We start from the raw sequence: 25,936 nt of genomic DNA, 5'->3' as shown, positions 1-25,936 counted from the left end.
GCCTTATTGTAGTTATGCACTGAAATATCAAATATTAAATGTCTGGTTCTCTTATTGTGTTTATATCAATTTATTTGGAATTTAAGTGGAGTTCTTATTAATTTTTGTAGGACAAGGGTGGTGCAGAAACTTATAAGCCAATTTGTTTATTAAAGCTCTCATTCCTACTTTTGTCAAACTTATCAAGGATATAAATGGAAGCCATGTGATTCAAAGTTGTCTTACTTCTCTCACAAATCTACTCTGTTTTCTTTCAATTCTGAATCAGGAATTGGATGAATAGTGTTCTTTTCTCTCATAGAACTCCCAATCAAAATGAAAAGAAAATTCATCATATTATTTGTTTTAGTTTCTCATCACTTGGATATTTTGTTCTCTTCTCTCCACTCTTAATCAAAGTTGTTTCAAAGACCGAGAATGATTGATGGAAACATAAACTGGTCATTTATGTTAAAATGATGCTTGTTGTTTTGTTTGCATTGGACTTATTATTTTTATGCAGTTGTCTTTTATTTTTTTGGAACATCTATATAATTGTTTATTTTTGTATGAACTGTTTGGCTACTTAAATTGTTTTGTTTTCATGGTTTATGGAATTTGGTCTTCATGTTAAAAGTAATATTATCATTATTTTACATGTACTTTTATTAGTTTTTTTTTCTTTCGCACTTATGGTACTCACTGTTAATTGAGTTGTGTATTTGAACTTTTGTTATATTTTGAAATAAATTTCTTCTTCTGAAGTATCAAATATGTTGCTGTCACAGTTTACTAAACAAGGACAGATTTATCATTTTTTCAGAAGCAACTGTTCCAAAGTTATTTTCACACAGTTGTAACAAATAGACAGTCAGCTTCCCCGCAACAACTTCTCCACAGCAGTTTCTTAGGGCAGCGCAGCTGTAGCTTCCTCAAAATGACCCTTAGTCAACTACGTTTTCCAGTCAAATAAGGAAAATTAAAATAACTCCAAATAAATAAAAATTGTATTTTCTATATACAAATTTTTTTAATTATTAAAGTTTATTTGTTAGATATGTAAATAATTAAGAATGTATACATGTGTAAATTTTCCAGAAAGATTATTTCCATGAAGGTTTAAGAAACCAGGCCGAACCAGCCGATGGTTCGCTTTTGAGCACATTAAAAACCGTTTATATGGCAAACTAGTCAAAACTAAACTGAATCGTGATTCAACCAAAAAACCATCCAACCTGGCACGGTTCAAATGAAACATTTTTATATTTATTATTATATTTTTTTGAAAAATCTATTACCAAGGATTTTAAAATTTGAGACAGAGAATTTTTTTCAATGAATATTAAAAGTTAAGACTTCATTTTATAGTGATATAAAGAATTTCTAAAGGCAAATTACCTATGTGAATGTGGGATTATGGGGAAAAAATTTGCGTACATAAGACGTACACAGAGTTGTGTACGTCTGTAACCTACAAACATGTTACAGAGAGGATTTGAGGAAGTTATAACCGCGTTATACCCCCTGTAACCTCCCTGTAACCTTCTTGTACCTTTTAGTAAGTTCTGCGCTTCTGTTTTCATATACAGATATGTTACAGGGAGGTAACAGAGGGTATAACATAGTTATAACCTCCCAAAATCCTCTCTGTAACTTGTTTGCAGGTCACAGACGTACGCAGCTCTGCATACTTCTTATGCACTCAAATTTTTTTCCGGGATTATGGGTAACTAGGAGAACCTCTATGTGGATTTTTAGGAATATTTATTTGGATACCACTCAAATCTTATTTATTTACATCTTTAACACCTAAACTTTTATTTTTCATATTTTTAGGAATATTTACATGCATACCACTCAAATCTTATTTATTTACATGTTTAGGTCTGACACCTAAACTTGTATGTCTTATATTTTTACGAATATTTAATTGGATACCACTCAATTCTTAATTATTTACATATCTAACACCTAAACTTGTATTTTATCTAAATAAATCACTTAAATAATTCTTTTTTTAAAATTAGCATTTACATTCATACCGCCTAAATCTTATTTATTTACATATCTAACACCTAAGCTTGTATTTATTGTATTTTTAGAATATTTGCATGCACTCAAATCTTATTTATTTAGATATTTAACACCTATACTTGTATTTTATATAAATATACTTCTTAAATAATTTTTAAAACTAAAAAATTTTAGCATTTACATGCATACCACTCAAATCTTATTTATTTACGTATCTAACACCTAAACTTGCATTTTTTTTAGGAATATTTGCATTTAATTCACAATCTCCACCAAAGTGGCGGGATCAAACTACCAACAATTTAATGATAATTTAATTTAATTCACAGTCTCCACCTAAGTGTTAGGTTACCTACGCATCATTTTCATAATATAGGGCTCTACTTGAGTCTGGAATGTCGATCCCACAAGGAAGGTGGCAGTTGCTTCGTAGTAATATCAACCTAAGGGTGGATTCTAGTCTACTACTTTTAGGTCCTAGTTTGGAAGGTCTTTAAATATGATTTTTCTAACAATTACTCCTAAGTACATTTCTACTCCTAAGTTAAACTTGCCTATATCAATTAAAAAGCTTAAATTCAATATTGATAAGGTACTTCTCTCTTGTGATTTCTTAGGTAGATTATAGGTGTTAATACTAAGAATCTTAAAGTGGTAGTGACAATAGGAGCATAAAACTTATTTACCCTCTGTCGAGTGCACAAATGAGTATGATTCAAATTTAGATAATTGTTTCCTTCAGTCACCCGTGAAACTCCTAATTCAAACTATATCGATACACTTCTCCCTAAGTCGCAATGTTGTATGACTCATCATTCATAGTCATTCACACAATGTGAATATTCTATGTTATTTTGGCACCACACCTTCGAGCCCTAATGGGTCACAACGAATTTTAACAAGTTATAGTACAAAATGTAAATTAAGTTTAGAGATATACTCATCACATGAAAATAAAGATCAATTCAAAAAATTCACAACCCTACAAATCTAAACTATCTATCACAGGAGAAAAATATAAGAAATCTATTCGCTACACATGATAAACATCAAATAAAACTCCAGTCAATCCAAGCAATTTAACCAAATATGTGTTTACAACAATAATCAAATAAGATTGCACACAGTACTTAGCTTTTGCCCTCTCAAAAGAGAAGCAAAATCCACCAGATGATGTTTTCCACAATGCTACACAAGATGATGTCATAAACCCCTTACAGATTCTCTCAAATTCCTCTTTTTAATCTCTCTAGAATAAGAGTTAATTTCAGGACTTGGAATTTCTTCCCTACTCCTAAGATTGTCGAACTTCCCGTCTGAACTGTCAGCAACGATAAAATAACTCCTGGAGTCATGCAGAAAGTAACTGTTTGAACTGCAACAGTTAGTCGCCCAGTTTGCAGCGCTTAAGCGCTATGCTCTTTGTCTGCTCGAGAAGCTTGGGTGCCTACGTGCCCAGAACCTAGCGCCAAGGCCTTCATCTACAACACCTCGGTGCCCAAAAATGGGCTCCTAGGCGCCAAACCACAATTAACGCCTTTGCTCTATTTAGTTTCATTTTACTTCGATTCAACCAAATTCATTTCAATGCTCCTACTAGTTATACATGCATCATCAACATAAAAATACCTTCAATTAATGTGCGATTTCAATCAAAAACATGTGTAAAATAAAAGCATATAAGACATTTTATAATCCTTATGGTAACTTGACTTGAGTTTCAATATGTTGGTTCTGATCGACTCAACTAAATATTGAAGATTTGAAACCACACATACGAGACTACTGGGAGTCAAGAGGAGGTTTGAATTTCTAAGAGGTGTGGGTCCCATTACTAGTATTCTAGGAGTGTCGAAGTTCTATGGCTAGATCCTAGGCTTTAGAGAGGGAAATAGACCTCACCAAAAAATGAGGTCAACAAGAGATTTATTTGGAAAGAAAATTATACGACGATGATGAGACAAGCTAGCGAATCCAAAAAGTTTTTCAAAAGAACGAAAATGAAGATTAAAAAATTTACTGTTATCCATGTTAACAGTGAAGTTGAACTGTTAGATGTGTAAATAAATAGAATTGTGTGAAATTTATGTAAATGCCCCAAAAATCATTTGACAAACCTCACAACAGTCTATCACACAACAAATAACCCCAAAAGTAATTTTTTTTCTTCTAATCAAAGTCATTATACCAAATAACAAATTGTACAACCTCAAAAATAACAATTAAAAGAAAATATAAATGATGGAAGCATATCAATGCAAATAATGTACAAGCACATTATCAATGCCAAAATACAAACGATGGATGAACCACCCTATTTCTAACGACACTAATTACTAGAATCTTATGAATTTACAGATATATGTAACCCCTAAGCTTCTACATTTACAAATGCAGCATCCAAATTTTTAAATCACATAAGAAATACCACCATTACTTAACTTTTGAATACACCTTTTCATGCAAGGTTTTATGACACCAAAACGTTATAATGATAAATATAAAAATTTAGATGTTAGATTTATATTTACATAAAAAATATGTGATATTTATCAAATAATTATGACTGCTCCTAAACCCAAACCAAACCACAAAATTCATCAAAAATACAGAAAAAACAATACAACAATGGAATGGTTCCAAAATAATCTAGAATGATTTTCAATATAAAGGAGGAGAGTTGTATTGCAAGTAGAGGAGATGTAAGCCAGAGGAAATAGCAAGTAAGATTGAAGGTGAAGAATCAGATCATGAAATTAGGGCATTGAGTAGAGAGCATGTGTAGGACATAGGTGTCAATGAGATGAGTGGAAATACATAGACTATGATATTGTTTTATATGCATTACCATGATTTTAGATATAGCAGCGCTCATAAGTGTTGTTGTAAGGTGGGCTACGACGACACTAACAAAATTTTTGCTAGTTTGGGTTGTGCTATATTGCATGGACACTCCTAATTAAGGAGTCGTGTAGTATCAGACATATATCAGACACGAGCATGACTCTGATACGACTGATACACATATCATACATGACATAAAAGTGTCTGAATTAAATAATATTTAAAAAAGGAGACACGCGTGTCCTAAATTAATGAATAGAAAAGTTTTGAAAAATATTTTTAGGATTAGAATTAAAAAAAAATGTAAAATTTAGGAAAGATTTGGACCACTCAATTCTTATGTATTTATGTATTTAACATCAAAATTTAATTTTTTTCATATATGTCACCTTACATATGTATGCAAATTAAGGAAAAAGTATTTGGTTTGATTTGATTTATATATTTAGAGGTGGTATAAGATATTTGGGTGGCATAAATTTAAAAATTAAATTTTAGGTGTAAGATATGTAAATACATGAGAATTCAATGGTGTCTATGTAAAAACCCCAAAATTTATACGGGATGTTTGATGCACCATTTTTATTTATTAATTTATTACTTATTAGTTGTTAGTTCCTACTTATTAGGTTTTAATGTTTTATGTTTTAGCTCTTGACATTTAGGCGATTTTAACTCTTTGAGTCCCGATGTCTCCCTTGTTTAGTTAAACCAGGGTCCTGCAAGCGATTGTCTTCCTCGGCTCCTCCTTTCTCGATTCGTTTCAGCTTCGCGGCCCAAACTGCTCCCCATCTCGGTCTCGCCCTTGAGAGTCCTAGGGCTCTGGCGCTTCACTATTGCTAGCTAGCTATTGTTCTTTTCCTCTGTTCACTGACCAGAGGGCCATCTAGGGGTTTGAGTTTTACCACTAAGTACTCCTCTAGATCTCATCTCATTTTTTAAATATGCTTATTGAATTTGACCACCAGTGATAAGGACAATAAATCATTTGTCAGTCATATTAGTAACTCAAAATTTTCAGAGTAAATGATGTTGAACGATGGAGAAAGCATTAGATAACCATGTTCTGAAATTATATGCCCTTATTCTTCGCATCTTAGTTCATCATGGAACTAATAAAATATTGCTAATTCATTAAAAAGATTACTGTGGGGATAACCTTTTGATATTTGTTGTTACAGTATCAGGTAATCACTTGAAGTATGGTTGTCACTCTTAATTTTAATAATATATTTTTTTTGTTTTTGAATTTGTATTAATTTTGAAGACATTGAGTTGTTTAGTTCCATTATTGAATACTTTAATTTCATATACTAACTTAAGATGTGATATTCTAATTATTTTCATAAAAATTTAAGATATCAACTTCATTCTTCTAAAAGAGGGGTTTCACATAATTATTCTAATAACGAAAAGACTTCAACTTTATATGAGAAAACATACTAACTACTAATATAAAAGAGAAATTAGAGTACCTTATGATTTATTGATGCATACTAATTGATCCGTAAATATGATCACTTTTGAATTTTATGTCAATATCAAAAAGTTCTCTATTATTTATTAAAGTTGTAAATTGTGAGGGGCAGTATAAATATAATTTCTTCTTTTCCAATTTGATTAAAGAAGTGATAATGATGGTTGGTCATTCAAATATTGTTCAAGGAATTACTGATAATGCTCCAATTTGTAGGGCGGTTGATTTGCTTGTTGAACGAATATAACCTCATAACTTTCGGACACAATGCATTGTTCATATCCTTAATCTTGCGTTAAGGAATATATATGCTACAAAAAAATATCAAAGTAAATGAGATCACACACAACGAATGACATTAGATTACAATAATTGTTGGAAATGCTATTTTGGTAAATTTTTTTATTATTAATCATCCCATGAGAGTTTTTATATTTAGCGATTTCATCAATTTGAAAATGTTTGCTATTGCTGAAACTAAATTTGCTTCAATTATTGTGATGTTAAGAAAATTTAAACAAACTAAAATGGCAGTTCAAGTAGTGATGACTAGTGAAAGATAGTCATGCTATTCTGAGAATGATGTGGGAAAGGCGAGATATGTGAAGGAGAAAATATTTGATGATTTTGGTGTGATAAAGTTAAATATATTCTATCTTTTACTGACCTTATTTATCACATGTTTCGACCTGCAAATACATATAAGCCATGATTGCACTTGATTTATGAGAAGTGGGACACAATGTAATGTAAAGTGCAAAAAGAAATATATAAATATGAAAGAAAAAAGAATGATGAAGACTCAAGTTTCTGAAGTGTTGTACTTACAATTTTGGAAGATAGGTAGAGCAAAAGTAACACGCCCTTGCATTGCTTAGCTCATTCCTTAAATCTAAAGTAAATTTTTATGTTTTTGCTTTCTAGTTTATTTATTTTTCATTAAGTCAAAATCAAGTAAATCTAAATTTTTATTTTATTTTTTACATTCTTGAAAGATATTCGAGTAAGGATTGACTCGAGGAGAATCCTCAATGAAAGAAATTTGAAATTTTCAAATATAAGAAAAGTTTATTTGAAGCGTTATTTTTCAAATGATAACAGATAAATGTGGAGTTGGTTAAGTTTTTTTAAGATATTTACATGAATTTGGAGATCAAGAGTCATTAAATGATAGGAAAAAGATAAATCTAAAGATGTGGTGGTTGTTTCGTGGAGCTTCAATGCCTTTACTTCAAATAATTGCTAAATAACTTTTTGAACAGATTTCCCCCTTCTCATGTTATGAGAGAAATTAGACTACTTATTAATTCATACAATCAATAAAGAAGAATAAAATAAATCCACGAGATAAAGATTTAGTTTATGTGCATACTCACATTCATTTGTTATTAAGAAAGACTTCAAATTACATGAATAATAATGAGAAGATGTGGGATGTTGCAGGAGATGAATTTGAGACCCTCGACGATACGAGAATTTTGAAGATTGCGAACCTTTCTCTTGATAAACCAGAGTTAGAATCTATGAGAATTGATAATGATGATAGTGTATATGAACTATGAAGTAGAAGTACATGTCAAAGAAGCCATTCATTATTTTATTTTCTTTAATGAATTAACGTAGTTAAATTTTGATGAAATATAAGCTAATATGTATTCTTAAGCTTGCATGTTGTAGGTCATAAACTAAAGATAAATCTATGGACATTTTAGTTTTTGAAGTTAATGTCATTAACCTTTCTCTTTTATTATTTAATATATACATATATTTTTAATAATTTTTATTATAACGGCGTGTTCGACACATGCAGTGTGTTATATTTTAAATAAAAGTCATGTCCCCATGTCATTGTCAGTACAACATAAGTGCTACGATATGTAAATTTTTTTTGGTAGTGTTTAATACCACATAATTTTTATGTATTAATGTCTCACATCTAAACTTTCATGTTTACATTCATAAGGTTTAAATTTTTAACATCAAATAAAAATAATATTATTGCTTATTTTTTTAAAATGAAATATATCTTATCCATGATAATATTATCATATCAAAATATTATAAATATAAACATAAAATTTAGATGTTAAATCTATTTTCTTTTAATAAAATGGCCAATGGCTATGATATAAACCACCAACCACTCTCATGTGCCTAGCCACTCGATCCCGCACTGCAAGACAGATGTACTCAGGCGTGATCAATTCATGATCCTAGAGGACTTATGCTAGGCTGCACTACCAAAAAGTCATGACAAGCGAAATAGATGTTGATCTATAAATACATGAGATTAATAATTATTTGCTATGTACATAAATTTCTAATTAAAAATTGGGATAATTACATACAAATTACAAGAAATATTGCTATTTATAAATCAAACACCAATGTTATTTTTTGAACTATGAAATTGATGTATTTGCGAACGACACGATCATATTGGTATGATTTTCATAAAAATGAAAAAAAATATGGATTTGATTTTAATCATGATCTTTAATATTTGACCGCCAATTTTAAAAATAGATGGAAGAGATTGCTTGATTGTAATCGCACCAAAATTGTACTCTTTGTCCAACAAAAACAGTTCTCCACTGTCAGTCAACTTGGCGAGCCTCTTGCCCGCCGGAGCCCTGACATTTTTTCCCATGCACCCTCCCCGGTTTCTCAGTCTGCAGTCTGCATAGCATATAGGATGCGAAGCAAACCAACTCCTTATCGGTCGATACAGCAGACCCACATGGCCTCCTCGCTCCCTCTAGTCGTCTCCCTCAACTGCATCGAGGATACTTCCTTCGAACAAGAAGCTCTCGCCGGCGTAGCTTCCGTTGAGCACGTAGGTCTATCTCATCTCACCGACGGACGGATCGAATCCGCTGTTTCCATCCTCCTCCATTCCCTTGCATTCCTTCCCCGCGCGGCGCAACGCCGGATCCAGCCCTGGCAGCTTATTCTCTGCCTCGGTTCTTCCGTAGACTCTGCCCTCGCCGCCGATCTAGGCCTTCGCCTGGTTCACGTCGATGTCAATCGCGCTGAGGAGATCGCGGACACCATTATGGCGCTCTTCCTTGCGCTTCTTCGCCGTACGAACCTCCTTTCTCGGTACTCATCATCATCCTCCTCGGCGTCGGGTTGGTTCGGATCAATCCAGCCACTGTGCCGGGGTATGCGGCGGTGTCGTGGACTTGTGCTTGGAATCATTGGGCGCTCTGCCTCTGCACGGTGCCTGGCCATCAGAAGCCTTGCGTTCAGAATGAGTGTACTCTATTTTGATGTAAATGAGGTATCTTTTTATTAAATTTTCTTTTATTTTTTATCTTTCCAGTTCCATGCTGAAGTTTTGCCCTATTCTGCCGTCATACTTTTTTACTTTGCTGTCGTTCTTATCCACAGTTAAGATATGCTTGTTAGCTTTTTTATATCGTGAGTAGCAGGTCTTAGCAATTGTCATCCATTGATTCCTTGCCCCTAACATTCACAGTGAAGCTTTATTATGACGGATTACTGTATAGGTTTTCCAGACTTGGTTAAGTAACTTTTGTACGTTGTGCTGTATGAGCAATGCTTCCATAAAGTTCCATAAAGTCAAAACATTATTTTATATGGCACGTACACAGGAAGATAATATGTCAACATCCCATTTTTTCGTGTTGAATGGTTTGGAGATAGTGCTGTAAGTACATTGACTTATTTTGCTGTAATGAGCGTTTATTGTGTCATGTATTGCTGTGGTAGGTTTTATTTCAAAGGGAAGAAAAGTTGTAGTTTATAGAAAAATATGTTTGAATAAACATGCATAGGATGCCTGCATTCTGTAGTTAGTAAAGCTTGAATTTGCGTAATCATTGACAAATATATAAATATCTTTATTATTTATTAATAATTCTACAAATCTTAATGATATATACTCTGAATATCTATGTTGAGGCCTCATTTGAAGTAATTAGAGAATAACATAAATATGATTCTCATTTCTCTGTTGTAACTATCAACTAAAGGTGTGATTGATGTGTAGTGCTGATGAGTCTACAGAATGTAAGAGGTTTACAATTGCTCTATGTGAAGAGGTTTGGACTTGATGCTAAAGGAAAAGTTTGATATAAAATGATAGATGGGTGGATGGAAGTTTTTCAAGGAAGTCATGTGAGTTATGATTATCAAGGCTTGGATTTTTTTTAGTCCTGACACGATATTGAGGAAAAATTATTCTAGCAACTTCTCACTTAATCGATAGAATTCCCTCTAGAGTAATTAATTCCAAAAGTTTTCTGAATTATTTGGTGAATTTCATTTGTACAAATAGCTTGTCAAAAATTTCTCTTAAAGATTTTGGATGCATTGCCCATGTTCACATCTATAAACAAGATCAGGTAAAACTTGATCCAAAAGCTCTTAACTCTATATTAATCGGATGTTTTACCCCACAGATGGGGTCCAAGTATTATCATCCGCTCACAAAAGGGTTTCTTATTTCATTGGATGTCCCTTTTAAAAAACTTATAGCTTCTTCACTCAAATTTATATTCAGGGAGATTTTTAAATTAAAGCTAAATTTGATAATATTTTTCATATTGATATTTCTATAACTCAAATTCTATAAATACAATCCCGATAAAAATTTTTTCCCTTCAGGTTTATACAGGAAATAACATGCTTAGGGTTCCCTTTCAACTGTAGAACTTAGAATCATTATCAAGTAACATTAAATAGGCCACTGCTACTCATTTATTCCATCTTCAAGTACACCTCCATTTATAAATTTTCTCTCTTAAGCTTTCATAATGAACATCAATATTTGCCTATTTTCATTCCACAAATGTATTTGAGGTACATGAAAATAGAAATTAGAAGGAAGTTCTGAGAGAGGAGATGAATGTCTTAAAAAAATTATAGGGAGATTGTTGAATTGCTAAAAGAAAAAAAAGTGGGATGCAACTGGAACTTCATGGTCTGATACAAAGTAATTGGGAGTTTGGAAATGCACAAAATAAAATTGGTAGCAAAAAGATATACTCAGTTGTATAAGATTTACTTTCAAGAAACTTTTGCACCTATAAAATTAAATACTATTTATATTCCGATATCCCTATATAGCAATGTGATGTAAGAAAATGCTTTCTTATATGGTGATGTCGAAGAAGAGATTTATATAGATTTACTACTACTGTTCGGTAGCTCTTTTAGAAAGAATCATGCATGTAGGTTGAAAAAGGCCCTATATGGACTAAAATAATTATGAAGAGTTTGGTATGATAGATTTACAAAGGCTGTAGTGGGAATTGGATACAAACGAAGTATAAAAGTTCATACTCTCTTTATAAAATACTCTCTTGATAATAAAATCTTAATCCTTATTACATATGTTGATGATATAATTCTTATAGGTGATGACAATCAAGAGAAAGAAACTTTCTTCAAGGTTCACTGAAAAATTCATAATCAAATAATTTTTAATCATAAACGGCGGTCAATCTGAACAAAGAATATTTTTCTTATGAAAAAAAATGCATAAACTTGTTGAAAGAAATCAAATTGACACAGTACAAGCCATTAAAAACAAAAACAACAACAACAACAACAACAAACGTTTATCCCACTAAGTGGGGTTGGCAAGCCATATGAATCTTTAATTGAACTAGAAACAAATTAGACTATGATAGAGTAATTGACACAGATACAGGATAATATCAAACGTTAATAGGAAAATTAATCTACTTATCTCACACTTTGCCCTGACATTGCATTCGCCATAAGTCTAGTCAGTTAATTCATACACAAACCCTATGATGCACACTTCCAAACCACCTATAAAATGCTTTTTTGCTTTAATCAAGCATATGATAAGAAATTATATAAAGGAGACATTATACCTTACAAATTGAAGAACACACAAATGCATACTACGTTGAATTATTCATAGATAGAAAGTTCACTTCAAGGTATTGAAGATATTTGAGAGAAAATCTCGTAACTTGGAGGTGCAAAAAACATGATATGCTTCATGATGAAATGCTGATTGAGCTTAAAGCCATTGCCTAAGGGATTTGTGATACTTATGGACAAAAGCATTATTAGAAGATTTAAAAATCGAGGGAAAAAAGCTTGTAAAATATAATGTTATTACAAATTGACCATCAACATTACACATAATCTAGCAGAAGACAATTGTATTAATCATGTTGAGGTTGATAGCAACTTCATATAAGAGAAATTTGAAAGTAGCCTGATTTGCATGTGCATAAAAGGAATTAACTGCATAATACTTTCACCAAACTTGAGAGTTTCTTTATTGTTTTCTTTTCTACAATAGGGTTAGGAGATGATCACCAGACAAAGAAGGTCCAACAAATGTAGATATTAATGCCTCAAAAAGGAACAAAACATGTGAGTTGGTGAGTTTACTTGAAGGTGGGCTGCAATGAGTTTTCACTTTGAAATACCAAAAAGATGGATCACTAGAAAGTTATAAAGCTAAGCTAGATGATGAAGGGTATATTCAAATATATATGGCATAGATCATCAAGGGACATTTGCTTTATTTGCTAAGATGAGTTTTGTGAGAGTTTTATTATCTTTTGAAGCTAATTATGGTAGAGAATTACTATAATTTTATGTCAAAAATGCATTCATTAATGCAGATTCTGAACTAGAGATTTCTATGGAAATCCTAACTAGATTTTGAAGATGTATTGCTTCTAACCAATCATGCAAGTTAAAGAAGGCCTAGCATCGAATACGGATTGAAATAGTCTCAGTGAGCATGGTTTGGAAGGTTTTCAAATGTAATGTTAGTCATAGGACACAAACAATGTTAAGAAGATATTCATTGTTCAGAAAGCACTTAAAATCATGGGGAGTTATAATTCCTTTGGTGTATGCTGTCGATATAATTGTAACTCAAATTATAGAAAGGAAAAAAGGGTTTTCAGGTAATATTTTTAATCATGAAGTTTGAGGTTAATGGCCTGAGAAGGTTAAATTGCTCCCTTGAAATTAAAGGTATACACTCCAAGCAAAATCTCATTTATCAACAAAAGTAGGCCATCAACCTCAAGGAAATGAGAAAAGTGGCTTGTAAAATAGCAAGAACGCTAATATATCCTAATCATAAACTTGGAGAAGCTAAAAATGATGCTTTTAGTGGTCAAGGATATATCAAAGCCTGGTGGGAAGGCTCATCCACCTCTTTTATCTAAGGTTATATATAGCTTATATGGCTAGTGGAATCAGCAAGTTTGTACTCAATTTGAAGAAAAATTATGAAAAGGAATTTTGCTCAAAATAAGCACAATTCGAGTACTGGAGGCATATACAAATGCCAATTATGTTAGGTCTCTTCTGAATAAAAGATCAACAGTTGGAAATTGGACTTATTGGTGTGAACCTTATAATGTAGAGAAATACATTGTAAAAGGTGGTTTCAATGGCAAGTATTGAAGTTTTGTTTAGAGCAATGACTGCTCATGAACTATTGTTGCTGAAAATCATTTTTAAGGATTTGAAGATTCAATGAGTTAACTTAAAGAGACCTTATTACAAAAATAAGTATGTGGTCAATATAGTTTATAATCTAGTGAGGCGTGGTCGACCAAAACGTATAGAGGTCATCCGATACTTCATTTAAAAAAAAAAAACTAGACAATGGCTTCCTTTGCATACTTTGCATATATATAAATCAACGACTCACCACATGATTTAATAGTAGAGTATTTCAAACATTTGTATTCACGTTGGGAATGTAATATGTCTATGTATGAGCTTGATGGGGAGAGTTTTAACCCATTGTTTTATGTCAAAGAAGGAAATCAGGATCCCACAAATTCTTGCAGAGGAAGTAAAATAGGATCAGATGCTAGAAAAGAAAATCTGATTGTTTATGTTAATATTAGAAAGCTATTATTTGTATGGTTGTAGGTATTCTTATCTTATTCTAGGCCAGTCTTCTATTTCCTTCTCTTGTCAGTCTATATGTTGTCTTGTAGCAATTGTTTGCTACTTTGACTGAATAAATGTTGTTTTAATACTCTACAATGTCTGGTAAACCTGATATTGAATTTGTTTTTTTAAAACTTTAGTGTCTAGTAGACCTGATATTAATCTTATGGTGGGATCTATAGGTAGATATATGTTGAATCCAAGAAAGGCTGACTGGAAAAATGCGGAATGGATTTTATGCTACTTAAAAGGTTCTGTTAACACCTCTTTGATGGTTGACCAGGGTGGCATGAAACTGAAAATTTGCTTGATACTGATCTGGGTGTTGATCTCTAATGAAGTACAATAGGATATGTCTATAACTTGGATAATGTTGCTTTTAGTTAGATGTCTTCCATAGAAACAATATGCTATAGTTGCTGCCTTACAAAGTGATGGTTTGGCTGAAGAAGTCCTTAAAATAGTCAAGAAATGAGCATGATGCATAGTTCCTTTCTCGTAATAATGCAATACATCTTGCTAAGAACCCAAAATTTTATTCCAGGACAACTTATTCTGCGAAAATATTTTTTACCTAAACTTTGGTGATAGATAATGTTTACTTTTAAAAGGATAAAAGGGTCTGAGAACCCAATCCACATGCTAGCTATATTAGGCACCTGCAACGTTGAGTTAATCTATATTAATGATTAAGCGGGGGTGCTTCACAGTTGAGTTTCTACAAGACAATACAGCAGATTTGGTCTTCAATTAAGATTAGGTCAGAAGTTTTGATAACTATTTAAATATCTTATTATTTCTAGATAATTACTATATTTAAATCTTTGCTAGCTGGAGCTGTTGCTAAATTCAAGCAAATTGTTATTCAAATTTTAAAAAAATTGTTAGCAAGGCCTGGATGCCAGCATCTAATGTAATTGGAAGACATGTGAAATAAATATTCTATGAGGTACATATTTACACTGCTAAGTTGGCATTTCTCCATTTCCGTGTTTTCACTGTCTGCCTTTTTATTGCTTCATACTCATCTTGTGATGAGTACCAGAAATAGATGTTATCTATGAAGCAAACAATGTACCCCTCCCAACTAACCTACACAACTCAGTCCTACCTTCACATTCTTGTGCAAATACAGACGAAGACAAATCCCAACAAGCCTAAACAAAACAAATGGGATTTGAGTCATGCTCAAGTAGGTTTCTTGAAGGTGAATGTTTTATGTGTATCTGAATTTTCATGCATTGACCTTTTAGAAATTCACAAGTTTTGTACTCACTCTGTATTAACTTACTAGTTTCTGATACTGAAATAAATGCATTGATATCTAATGATGACTAGTGTCCTTGTCTAGAACACTTATGCAAAGGGAAAAGGAAGATTTCAGCAGAGTTCTATTATATTTCCTCCTGCTGTTCGGAAAATGGATACTCTCAATGATTTATTGGCTGCAAGTGATCTCGTTTCACTTCATTGTGCATATTCAGAGGAGCCGGTACAGATTCTAGATGCTGAATGCCTGCAACATATAAAACCTGGTAAAATCTTTCAAGAATTTACCTGTTATTATTGTATTTTCTTTTAGTTTTTTTTATCTATGAGAAGTTTTCATTAATGATTTGGTCACTAAAGACATTGTAACTTTTTCTTTCTGGTATAAGAATGAGGGTCTTTTCTTGTAGGAGCTTTTGTCGTCAATACAAGTAACAGTCAGCTAATAGATGATTATGCACTGAAGCAGCTCTTGATAGATGGCACTATAGCGGGCTGTGCATTGGATGGCGCTGAGGGACCACAATGGATGGAAGCATGGGTATGAGCTATAACTTTAGGGTATGAAACAGTATATTGACTGCTTACTAAAGATTTTCACGATGTGGTTTGTATGATAGCATGTCATTGGTGCTTTTGCATAATTTATAATTTCCTTATGCTATTAAATGTCATTTCATTTTGCTTTTACGAATTAATTATTATACCTACTATTGTCAAACTTAACAATTGGTGTGTTTGATATCATCATCGCTTCTTTTTTTTATTATAAAAGAAAAGAGTTGGATGAAATTCTTAGTTTAATTTTAGTCATGCAAAGGATAAACATATTTTCGTTTAAATTTACTTAATTTGACCATACTTGAGAGGTTCGGTGAACTTCCTTGGAGAAACCTGTTTTCTTGCATGCTGCTATACTGATCACTGGCTTGAATTTATTTCCTTCTCTTTATCCTAGTCTTATTTTCTCCAAGCATTATAACTATGGGAGCCTAACTTTTATTGTAACAATGCGTCTACTTTTCATGAAGGATAGATGAGAATGAATTGTGCATGAGCTGTGACATTCTGTTTAATGTTAGGTACGTGGATTTTCCTAAGACTCAAGTGTTTTTATTGTTGGTCATTTTGTTGTTGTCATTGTGTTACAGATTTGAATATCATTGTAAACTTAGTGGTGGAGATGTGTGGCTTTATACTCATTGCTAGCACAAATCTAGTGCGTTATGATGAGCATATTAGCACTTGAAAAATTTTAGGGCTCTTTGTTTACTTGTGTTGTTTTAACTTCGATTTTTCTGAGAACATTGGGAAAATGCTTGTGATTAGAACGGGAATTATTTTTTCTATGATGGAATTGCCATTTGATGCCCATGTTAACACCATCGACCTACGACATTTTTTACCATTATTATAGGAGACAACCCCAACGGTTTGGGTCTTCTAATCCTGTCTCTAATAGTGTTAATTTCATAGTATTGTAACCTTCAGCTATGATTTTTATATAATTTCAACTGTGTTAGGCACCATAATTTATTTCCTTTTCAAGCTTTTCATGTGAAAAATTCTCAGTATCCTGTGCATTGTAGGTTATTTTTTTGTGAGAGTATTTTTCTGGCAACGCTAAGATAAACTCTTCCTCTCCACTGCCTCAAATATTTTAAAACACAATAATTTGATATCACAAGTGAGAAACAAGCCCATCATTGTGGGTTCTCTGATACTTGCTCAGTGGTCAATAAGCATGGCACATGTAACAATGAAGCGCCTTGTTCCATTATCATCACTTCAAGAACTAATCCTTCTTGGTTTTTGTTTATTTTTTTCTAGTTATGTACATTTTTCTTGGGAAAGGCGCTTGTAACTCATCCTTGGAGGAATTTTTTTATATAATGGGGGAGTTTTCAATGAAATTTTATTAGCTCATATGAGATGCTCACTAGATAGCACCATCACAGCATTATCATTTTGAAATTTACCTCCCTCATGATCAGCTACCTGTCAAGGTTGGCCAATTCAAGGGCACCTAGAAAATGCTATCTTGCAACTAGGAAAGAGTTTATCCTCCATCATAGCCTTATAAAAACCTGAACCCAGCCAATTGCACTCATCCTTTCTGTATGATCTAGCTATCTTGCAATTCTTCATTGTCATTTTTGAAATTTGACATAGTCCTGCCTCACATCACCTCTCACCTTCAAACGAGTGTCGACATATGGTATGGGAGGTATCCCATTTGGGGGAAAACATCTGTTTTCTTGTCCTAATTTTTAAGAGTATCCAACTTTGACTAATACTATGCTAAATCATCTCTTTTTCTTTGGATTTAAGCTACCTATTATAGACTCCTATGATTGGATTGTCTAACCCTTGTGAGCATATCGACCACCATAGAATGATCGTGTCTATTGAACACTCCTCTAATGCTCTCCTATACTAGGCGTCCTTGCCACTGTGATGGGCAGGCTCACATTTAACATTTAATTCTACTATGACCCATGCTAGATTATCACTCCTTCGTTGAACTTGTTGGGTCCTTTTTCGAATAGTTCATCAAAAATAGGAAATTATTAAGGACCCTCTTACCTTTATTGAATTAACCAAAAAGAGACAACAAAAATAACAACAACAAAGTCTCTATCCCACTAGGTGGCGTTAGATTAACCAAAAAGAGAGTTCTTTAAAAAAATACCTTTGAATATTCTCCTAATAGGTTTGCCAAATCTTAGTGGTGGGCTGCGAAGTTTTTCTCGATGGTCTTTTCCATGGATTTTTCAATTACTCATTATTGATTCAATTCCATTTATTGACGTCACTATATTGAGGCCTATATTACTGCTAATGAGGCTATTAATACCTACTTAAAACAATTCAAGTGGCCTTAGATCTAGCACTTGAATGCTTTAGAAGGGATTGCTCTGCATTACCAATAAAAATAATACAGACATCACCCTCCTTGTTAGCCTCAACTGCATCATCAATCCAATTAGGAGTATATGCCTTGAACTATCTTGCATCAACATGTTGATGATCATTTGGGATGAAAAGAATGCTCAATAAGGGGTTGCATAACCATCCCAACTAAGGCCCGTTTGGTTCGACTTTTTTGGCGCGGCACTGTGTGCGACAGCCGCTTCGTCCCGCAGTCGGCCGTTTGGTTCGTAGCTTTGCGGCAAAACTTTCCCAAATCGGAGCGAAAGGGGGCCGCGGAATTAACCCAGCGGGGCAAAACTTTCGCAGCAAAACTTTTGCAAAGCTGAGCGAAAGCGGGCCGCTATATTAACCCCGCGGCCCCGCTTTCGCCTGAAAATTTTCCCCGCATACCCCTTTTGTTTTTCTTCTGCCCTAACTGCTTCTTTCGTGGCTCTCTCTTCGTCGTCTTGCTTCGTAGCCCCTCGATCGACAGATCTGAGGTATAACGAACAATTTTCTTCTTCTAATCGCACATATGAGGGAGCTTATGGGTTTTTTCGAATGTGATGTTTTCTCTTCTCATCTCCTTCCTATTTCTGCAATTTTTTGTTTATTCTTCTAAAGATGCGGTGGATCTGTACATTAGCGCATGGAACCTGTTTGGTTTTTTACCGGTTGCTTCACTAGGGTTTTGCCTTTTCTTTCCCTTCTCGTTTGAGTCATTCTTGTTTATTCCATCTAAACAAGATTGGAATAAGGTAGTTGGTTGATTCACTGATGTAGTGGTTGTTGTTCATGCCTTTTCTTTCCCTTCTCGGTGGATCTGTACATTAGGTAGTGGTTAGAAAATTTTTTCACTGATGTAGCGGGCCGCGATATTTTCCCTTCTCGGTGTTTTGCTCTGAGACACATTTGTGGAAGTTATGAAAGGCACTGACTTTCAATTCTCTGCCATGTTCATGAAACGTTATGAAAGACACATTTGTTTGCAATTGGTACCAGGTTAACATGGGCATTTCCTTGCAATAAACTTCCCTGCCATGGATAGTGCATGAACAAGAAACGGATCCTTTTCTAAGCTTAGAAAATTTTTAGCAATTGTTTCAAAGTAAAACATTGACCCTGTCTTTTACTGGTTAAAAGAATGGAATGTATATTTTTTTAGCCATGAAACATAAGAGTGATACTGGTTGGGGCATAAGAATTGAGTGGCATGCATGAAAATTTTCCTTTTTAAATATGTTGGAGCATAGGCCAAATAGTGAAACGAATTGGGCCATAGTCTAGTCAAAACATAGCTGTTAAATATTGCTGGTGGGTTTTCTAATTCTGTGGTGGTTTTAAATATGTTGGATCCTTTTATATATTGTATACATGATGTAAATTGAGCATATGTACAACAGAGGAGTCCTTGTTGATATGCTTCAAAAATTTCAGCTACTATTTCAATAAAATATTGCGTTCGTTTCCCGTGGACGCAGGTCAGTTGACCGAACCACGTAAATTCCTGTGTTCCATTTTCTTTACATTTTTTGTTTGGTTTATTGCTTGCAACGTGTTTATATCCATTCTTTCATTTGTTTAGCAATGTTTAAGCTGGTTATATTAATTCATGTTTCCTGCACTTTGGGAGAAGGACACCAAATTAATATTCTGTGACCTATGCATATGTGAAATTGATAAGGGAAATAGGCCAACAACATTTTTCAATAAGGAAGGTTGGGATAACATCGTTAGCAAATTCAAGGAGATGACAGGTAGGGAATATGATAGACTCCAATTGAAGAATAAATGAGACCAGCGTAAGAAAGATTGGAAACTGTGGAGTGATTTGAAGCGTGGCTCCACTGGATTAGGATGAGATCCGGTGAATAGAACAATTGAGGTGTCAGAGGAGTGGTGGCAAGAAAGGCTTGCGGTAAGGTATTATTGAGTAATTCTTTTTAATTTTAATAAGTTTTATTTTTGATTTCTAATAACCTTTCATTCTCTTTTACAGATTGTTCATGCGGCAAAGAAGTTCAGATTAGCTGGGATTGAACCAGAATTGGAGGGCAAGTTACAAATGATATTTGGTGGGGTGGTAGCTACAGGAAAATTTTCAGCTGCCCCTAGCCAAACAATTTTTGAAACAACCCCCGAGAATGTGGTCGTGGAATTGTCAAATGATTCTGCAGAATTCGGCAGTGTTGAGCCACCTGAAATTCAATCCACCAACTGTGCGAAGCGCCCCCGGAACGAAAGCAAGAGAAAGAGTGGACCTGCATCTATGAGGGAGCAGCTCTCATACCTAGTGGACTCATCTAATGATGCCCCTCACAGAGTTCAAAAAACCTCGGTTTATGAGGTCATTGGACTTCTTGAAGAAAATCCAGAATTTACAGGTTATCGTGATCTTTTCTAATTTGCTGTAGACCTCTTTCGTGATTCCCTTTATCGAGACTTCTTCACAGCACTGAGCAAAGAGCGACAACTGAATACATACGTTATTATTATAACCGTCGTGACTTGTGAAGTTGACCTCATTAGTTCACATTGTGGTTGTTTATGATTTGATACTAGACTGATGCACTTCATTCCATCTATGATTACTCCTGAATGTAGACTTTTTCATTTGTGGTTGTTTGTCATTTTTATGAAACTGATTTACTTCATTCCAAAGGATGTTTAAGTTATTTGTTTTCCAATTATAGTTCATATGTGTGGCTGTTTTATTCCATCTATGAGCTTAACTGTATTTCAAAGTATAATGTATAATTCATATTATCATGAACCCAGAAGAAGTGAAGTCCGACGCCGACGTCGAAATGCAACCATAAATATACTAGTGCATTACTATAACACGTATGTGGACCGTGAGGTGAGCAGTGTTACACATCATCTCAGATCGGAGACAAATGGATAAGAGAAATGATTTCAGGACACCCAACGAGATTTCAAAACATCTTCCGCATGTCCTAGGATGTTTTTAGTGATCTATTATTAGATCTAAAAACATCTCATGGACTTCACAGATCTTCTAGGACAACAGACCGTGAAGTATTAGACATAACACTTTATATTTTATTACAGAACGAGTCAATCCGGGGAGCCATGAAACGCTTCCAACACTCATTTGAAACAATAAACATATATTTCTCAGTTGGTTTGAGTTCTCTTGTCAGTATAATAAAACCCACAGATCCAACGTTTGCAAGAACGCTAGTAGAGATTCGCAACGATGCCCGATACATGCCATATTTCAAGGTAGACATTCATACTTCAAATAAATATTACTGGATTGTATATTGAAATGATTTCACTTATTCGTAAAGGGTTGCATCGGCGCAATCGATGGAACGCACGTTCATGCTAGGGTGTCGGATAACGAGAAAGTTGCATTTATCGGCCGTTCCGGAAGCACAACTCAAAATATCATGACAGTATGTGATTTCAACATGTGTTTTACATTTTCATTGGCTGGATGGGAGGGCAGCGCACATTAAAGTAGAATTTTTAAAATTGCAACGAGAAATCCGGAGTACAATTTTCCTCACCCACCGCATGGTTAGTTCTTTACTAATACAAGTAGATTTTTGTTTTGTATGCTCACCTAAAGTTTTTAAGTTTTTAGGGAAGTATTATTTGGTGGATGCTAGCTACCCAATGCAGAGGGGATACCTTAAACTCTATTCGGACTCAAGGTATCATATTCCAGATTTTCAGAGAGCCAACAATCGTATAAGAAATAGAAAAGAGGTCTTTAATAAAAGACATTCTTCCTTGCGAGGCGTAATTGAGAGGACTTTTGGAGTTTGAAAGAAAAAATAGGTCATACTTCGAGATATGCCGCCTTATCCGTTTCCGAAACAGGTGCATATAATGTTAGCCACTATGACCCTTAATAACTATATTAGGCGGCATCCAGCTCGAGCTGATGTTGATTTCGAGCGTGTCGAGGTCAATGACGAGGAAGTGCCAGTCGAAGCTTTTGCATACCGCACTGGCCAATCTCTTTCACGGGAGGAGAATGACAATGACTTAATTTGCACGAAAGATGGGGAGGGTGCGAATGAAATGACAGCCCTTCTGAGGAGATCACCACCTCATTACACCTCATTAGTTGGAGAGTGATTATTTGGATTCATATCTGCCATAAACACAATATGATTTATGATAATGTTTGTTTTCAAACAAATATTTCAATTTTAATGAGCTCTTTTTTCATTACCTAATATGTTACTAATTATGTTTTATGTTGCATTACTTTTCAGGATAATATAAGTTCACGGATGTCCGCTACCTCCCGCTATCTCCCGACGAGTTGTTTGTCATTGTGGCCTGCAAACCCCACATTTTACCTCACGGCAGACACACAACTACGGTAGGAAGTTTTGTACATGCCCCCGAAGCATTGCGGAGCAATGCAGATTTTTCCAATGGGCGGACAGTTTCTCTGATGCTGAGGATGATGTTGGTAGCGATGTGCGAGTTTCAGATGACGAAGGACAGACACGGGAGCTACAGCGTGCCATTGTTAGAAGTAACATTACCATTATACTACTCGTCGTGGTCATAGTTTTACAATTTTTTTTTCATTCTGCTTCTCCTAGCTAGTGGTTGAGTTGTATTTATGTACTCTGGGCTATTTTAGATGTACGAAACTGTATGAGTTCCTACGTCTTTATGTATAAAAACACGACTTCATATGGCTTGAGGTGCTTTTACATAATTTACATTTTATGCTTTTAAAATATATATTTGTAAATTTTAATATGTATAGATGAATTAATATTTGTATACATTGATATATAGATAGAGATAAATTTTAAACCTATATGTTTTCAAAATTACAAAATATTTTTTAGAAATTATCTATAAAAATGAATATTAAAAATAATTTATTTCATTTAATTAATTAAGAAATAATATTTTTATAAATTTTGTGTATATTACACTCATATTTATACAAATAAATCAAAAATTAAAAATAGTTTTAATAAATAGGGACAGTTTTGTCATTTTTACATGAAACAGCTGACTCACAACATTTTTCACGCGGCTGCACCAAATATACAACCAGCTTCCCCGCAGCTGTTTCCCCACAGCTGCTTCTTGAGGCAGTGCAGCTGCAGCTGAAAAGCTGAGAAGCTGCGCCAAACAGACCCTAAGAAAACAAAAGCATTAAGAAATGAAGATCTCCCTTAGTTATCTTAATAACAATATGAGTCCAAATAAGTGTATACCCCACTCAACACGCCATTTTAACATTCATATGACCAAACTCATTTAAATCGAAATCCTAAAATTATAATCAATGTCTGCCGATTTCAATAGTCATAGGCATGAACATGATATTGAAGCATTTAAATAGTTGGAGGAAATTGAGAGACTAATATGACAAGGTTACCGTAGTCATTGTCCAAGAATAATTTGCCAGTGACAACACTAACCTAATTGAAGGGGCAACAACCATAAAAGCATCGACATGCCAACCATCAATAAGTTAATGATATCAGGACAATCACCATATGACTACTTTTGTATTACCAAGTTTTGAAGGAACTGCTCTTGGGGAAATATTGCATTATCTACATTAGTATATTCTACGACTTTGACTTATGGTTCTAGGCTCGACATAAGTTCTCGCTCATTATCAACATAAGTTTAGAAAAAAGGAAGTGACTATGAAAGTTTGGATTGTTCATTCTTTCAATAGGTATTTATACACAAAATTACATAGAAAAAAATAATTAAAAAATTATTATGAACAATGAGACTCAATTCTCTGGAATGGTTTTCTCTTCATGCAGTGATCTCCATATTTAGTTGCTTTATATTATCATCACCTGTCATTAACAAATACACAAATGAAGGCTACCAATCGAACCATTCTAAAAAGAAACAAGATCAACTTAAAAGAACTTGAGCCAATGGCCCAAGTATATCCTTTGGGCTTATTGCACCACCCCACAAACACCGATGGATGAGATGCTTTTTAACTCGTGTTTTAACTTACGAGTTATTATCCAAGTTGACATTGGAGTTCCCAGCTTCAAGGTTTGGACCATTGATTCAAGCTTATAAACATAAGCTTCGTTGTAACTTTTAGAGCATGTTCCAAAAACATAGACCTATCCTTGCATAGGACAACCATTTATCACTTGACGGTTCACACCACTCCAATTGATACAAATTCTCAAAGATATTGAGAAGGGAACTCAATACAACAAACTTTCCCCTCTGGGATGACCCTTATGTGCTGAGCAATATAGTTAAATAATCTTGAGTTGAAGACACTTCCCTAAACATGGAATGTAAAAAACCTCTTTAATATGATCAGTTTCTTATGGCATTTACTTCAATAATAAACTTCAATTTGCTTTTTAAAATATGACGTTGTCTCAATCGCCTTGAGGTATAAAGCCTAAAGGCGTACGCCTAGGTGTTAGTCTTATTGGTAATATTGAGGCTTAAGCCCCTTTTTTTGTGTGCCTTAATTCAAGGCACACTTCAATGCTTAAGCCTCAAATGACTTTTTAAACAATAACATATTCAATAGTCATTATATTTCATCTTTAATTATTGTTTTATAAAAATATATAGCAAAACTCGAGCAAGTATATGTTTGATTTATTTTTTTTATTTTACTACGGGTAAATGCTCCTTTTACTCTCTTGTCCTTCAATAGCATATTGAAGTTCTTTGATGCAAAAGATCTTGAAGTAAAAAGTAAATAAAATTTATTTAACATTTATATATGAAAAAGTCCACCCTCCAACAATGCTAAAAATTTCACAAAAAAAAAAGAAAAAAAAGAAAACTCACTCATGTAACCCCTTTAATTTTCTTTTTCTTTGGTAATAATGTGATGCCGAACTTGCTAACCAATAGTTGGTTTAGTTTTTTTTTTTTTAAACTCAATCCTTAAAAAATTAAATTAAATTCTTTTAAATTTTTAAGGAAAGATATCCATCAAGTCAAACATCCGTAAAAAAAAATTTCAGCCAATTTCAATGAATGTGTAATCATAACCAATGATAAAAATTTAACTAAACTCATGATATAGCAAGATACATAAAAAAAAAGTCAAAATTTTTATATCAATTTTGATCACAAATTCATTGATTCTAGAAATGTCGCAATTTCATCCCAAAAAAATCCAAAATTCAAAATTAGTTTAAAAATCCAGACAATAGTGTGTTCCCCCAAATTTTTGTGAGAAGAACACATACATTGAAGATTTTATACAACAACACCAACAACAACAATAACAAAGCCTTTATCCCACTACGTGGGGTCGACTATATGAATTCTTTTTCTCTATTGCATCCTATTTAGTGTCCTATTTTCATTTAGTTCTAGTAAATTAAGATCATTTGTAATACAATAAGCCCAAGTCTTCCTAGGTTTACCTCTGTCTTTCTTAACACAAGTCGAATCTAAAACATCTACTCTCCTAATCGGATCATCAGATGGTCGACGTTTAATGTGACCAAACCATCT

The 25,936-nt window shown here is 33.7% G+C and overlaps 1 protein-coding gene across 2 annotated transcripts in view; it reads left to right on the top strand.

Annotated features, from left to right (window-relative positions):
* Nucleotides 1-8,882: 8,882 nt before the first annotated feature.
* The window catches only part of LOC110019822 (C-terminal binding protein AN), a 69,609-nt gene continuing 52,555 nt past the window's right edge, over nucleotides 8,883-25,936 (top strand). For both annotated transcript variants that reach the window (XM_020717663.1, XM_020717662.1), the window contains exons 1-3: nucleotides 8,883-9,617; nucleotides 15,621-15,804; nucleotides 15,949-16,079. In XM_020717663.1, coding sequence (XP_020573322.1) covers nucleotides 9,030-9,617; nucleotides 15,621-15,804; nucleotides 15,949-16,079 — 903 coding nt within the window. In that variant the 5' untranslated portion in view covers nucleotides 8,883-9,029. The remainder of the gene's footprint in view (nucleotides 9,618-15,620; nucleotides 15,805-15,948; nucleotides 16,080-25,936) is intronic.

Source organism: Phalaenopsis equestris, unplaced genomic scaffold, assembly GCF_001263595.1.
Source record: "Phalaenopsis equestris unplaced genomic scaffold, ASM126359v1 Scaffold000081, whole genome shotgun sequence".
Classification (NCBI taxonomy): Eukaryota; Viridiplantae; Streptophyta; class Magnoliopsida; order Asparagales; family Orchidaceae; genus Phalaenopsis; species Phalaenopsis equestris.
The sequence above is the reverse complement of the archived record's forward strand: the minus strand, read 5'-3'. Positions and strand labels throughout refer to the sequence as shown.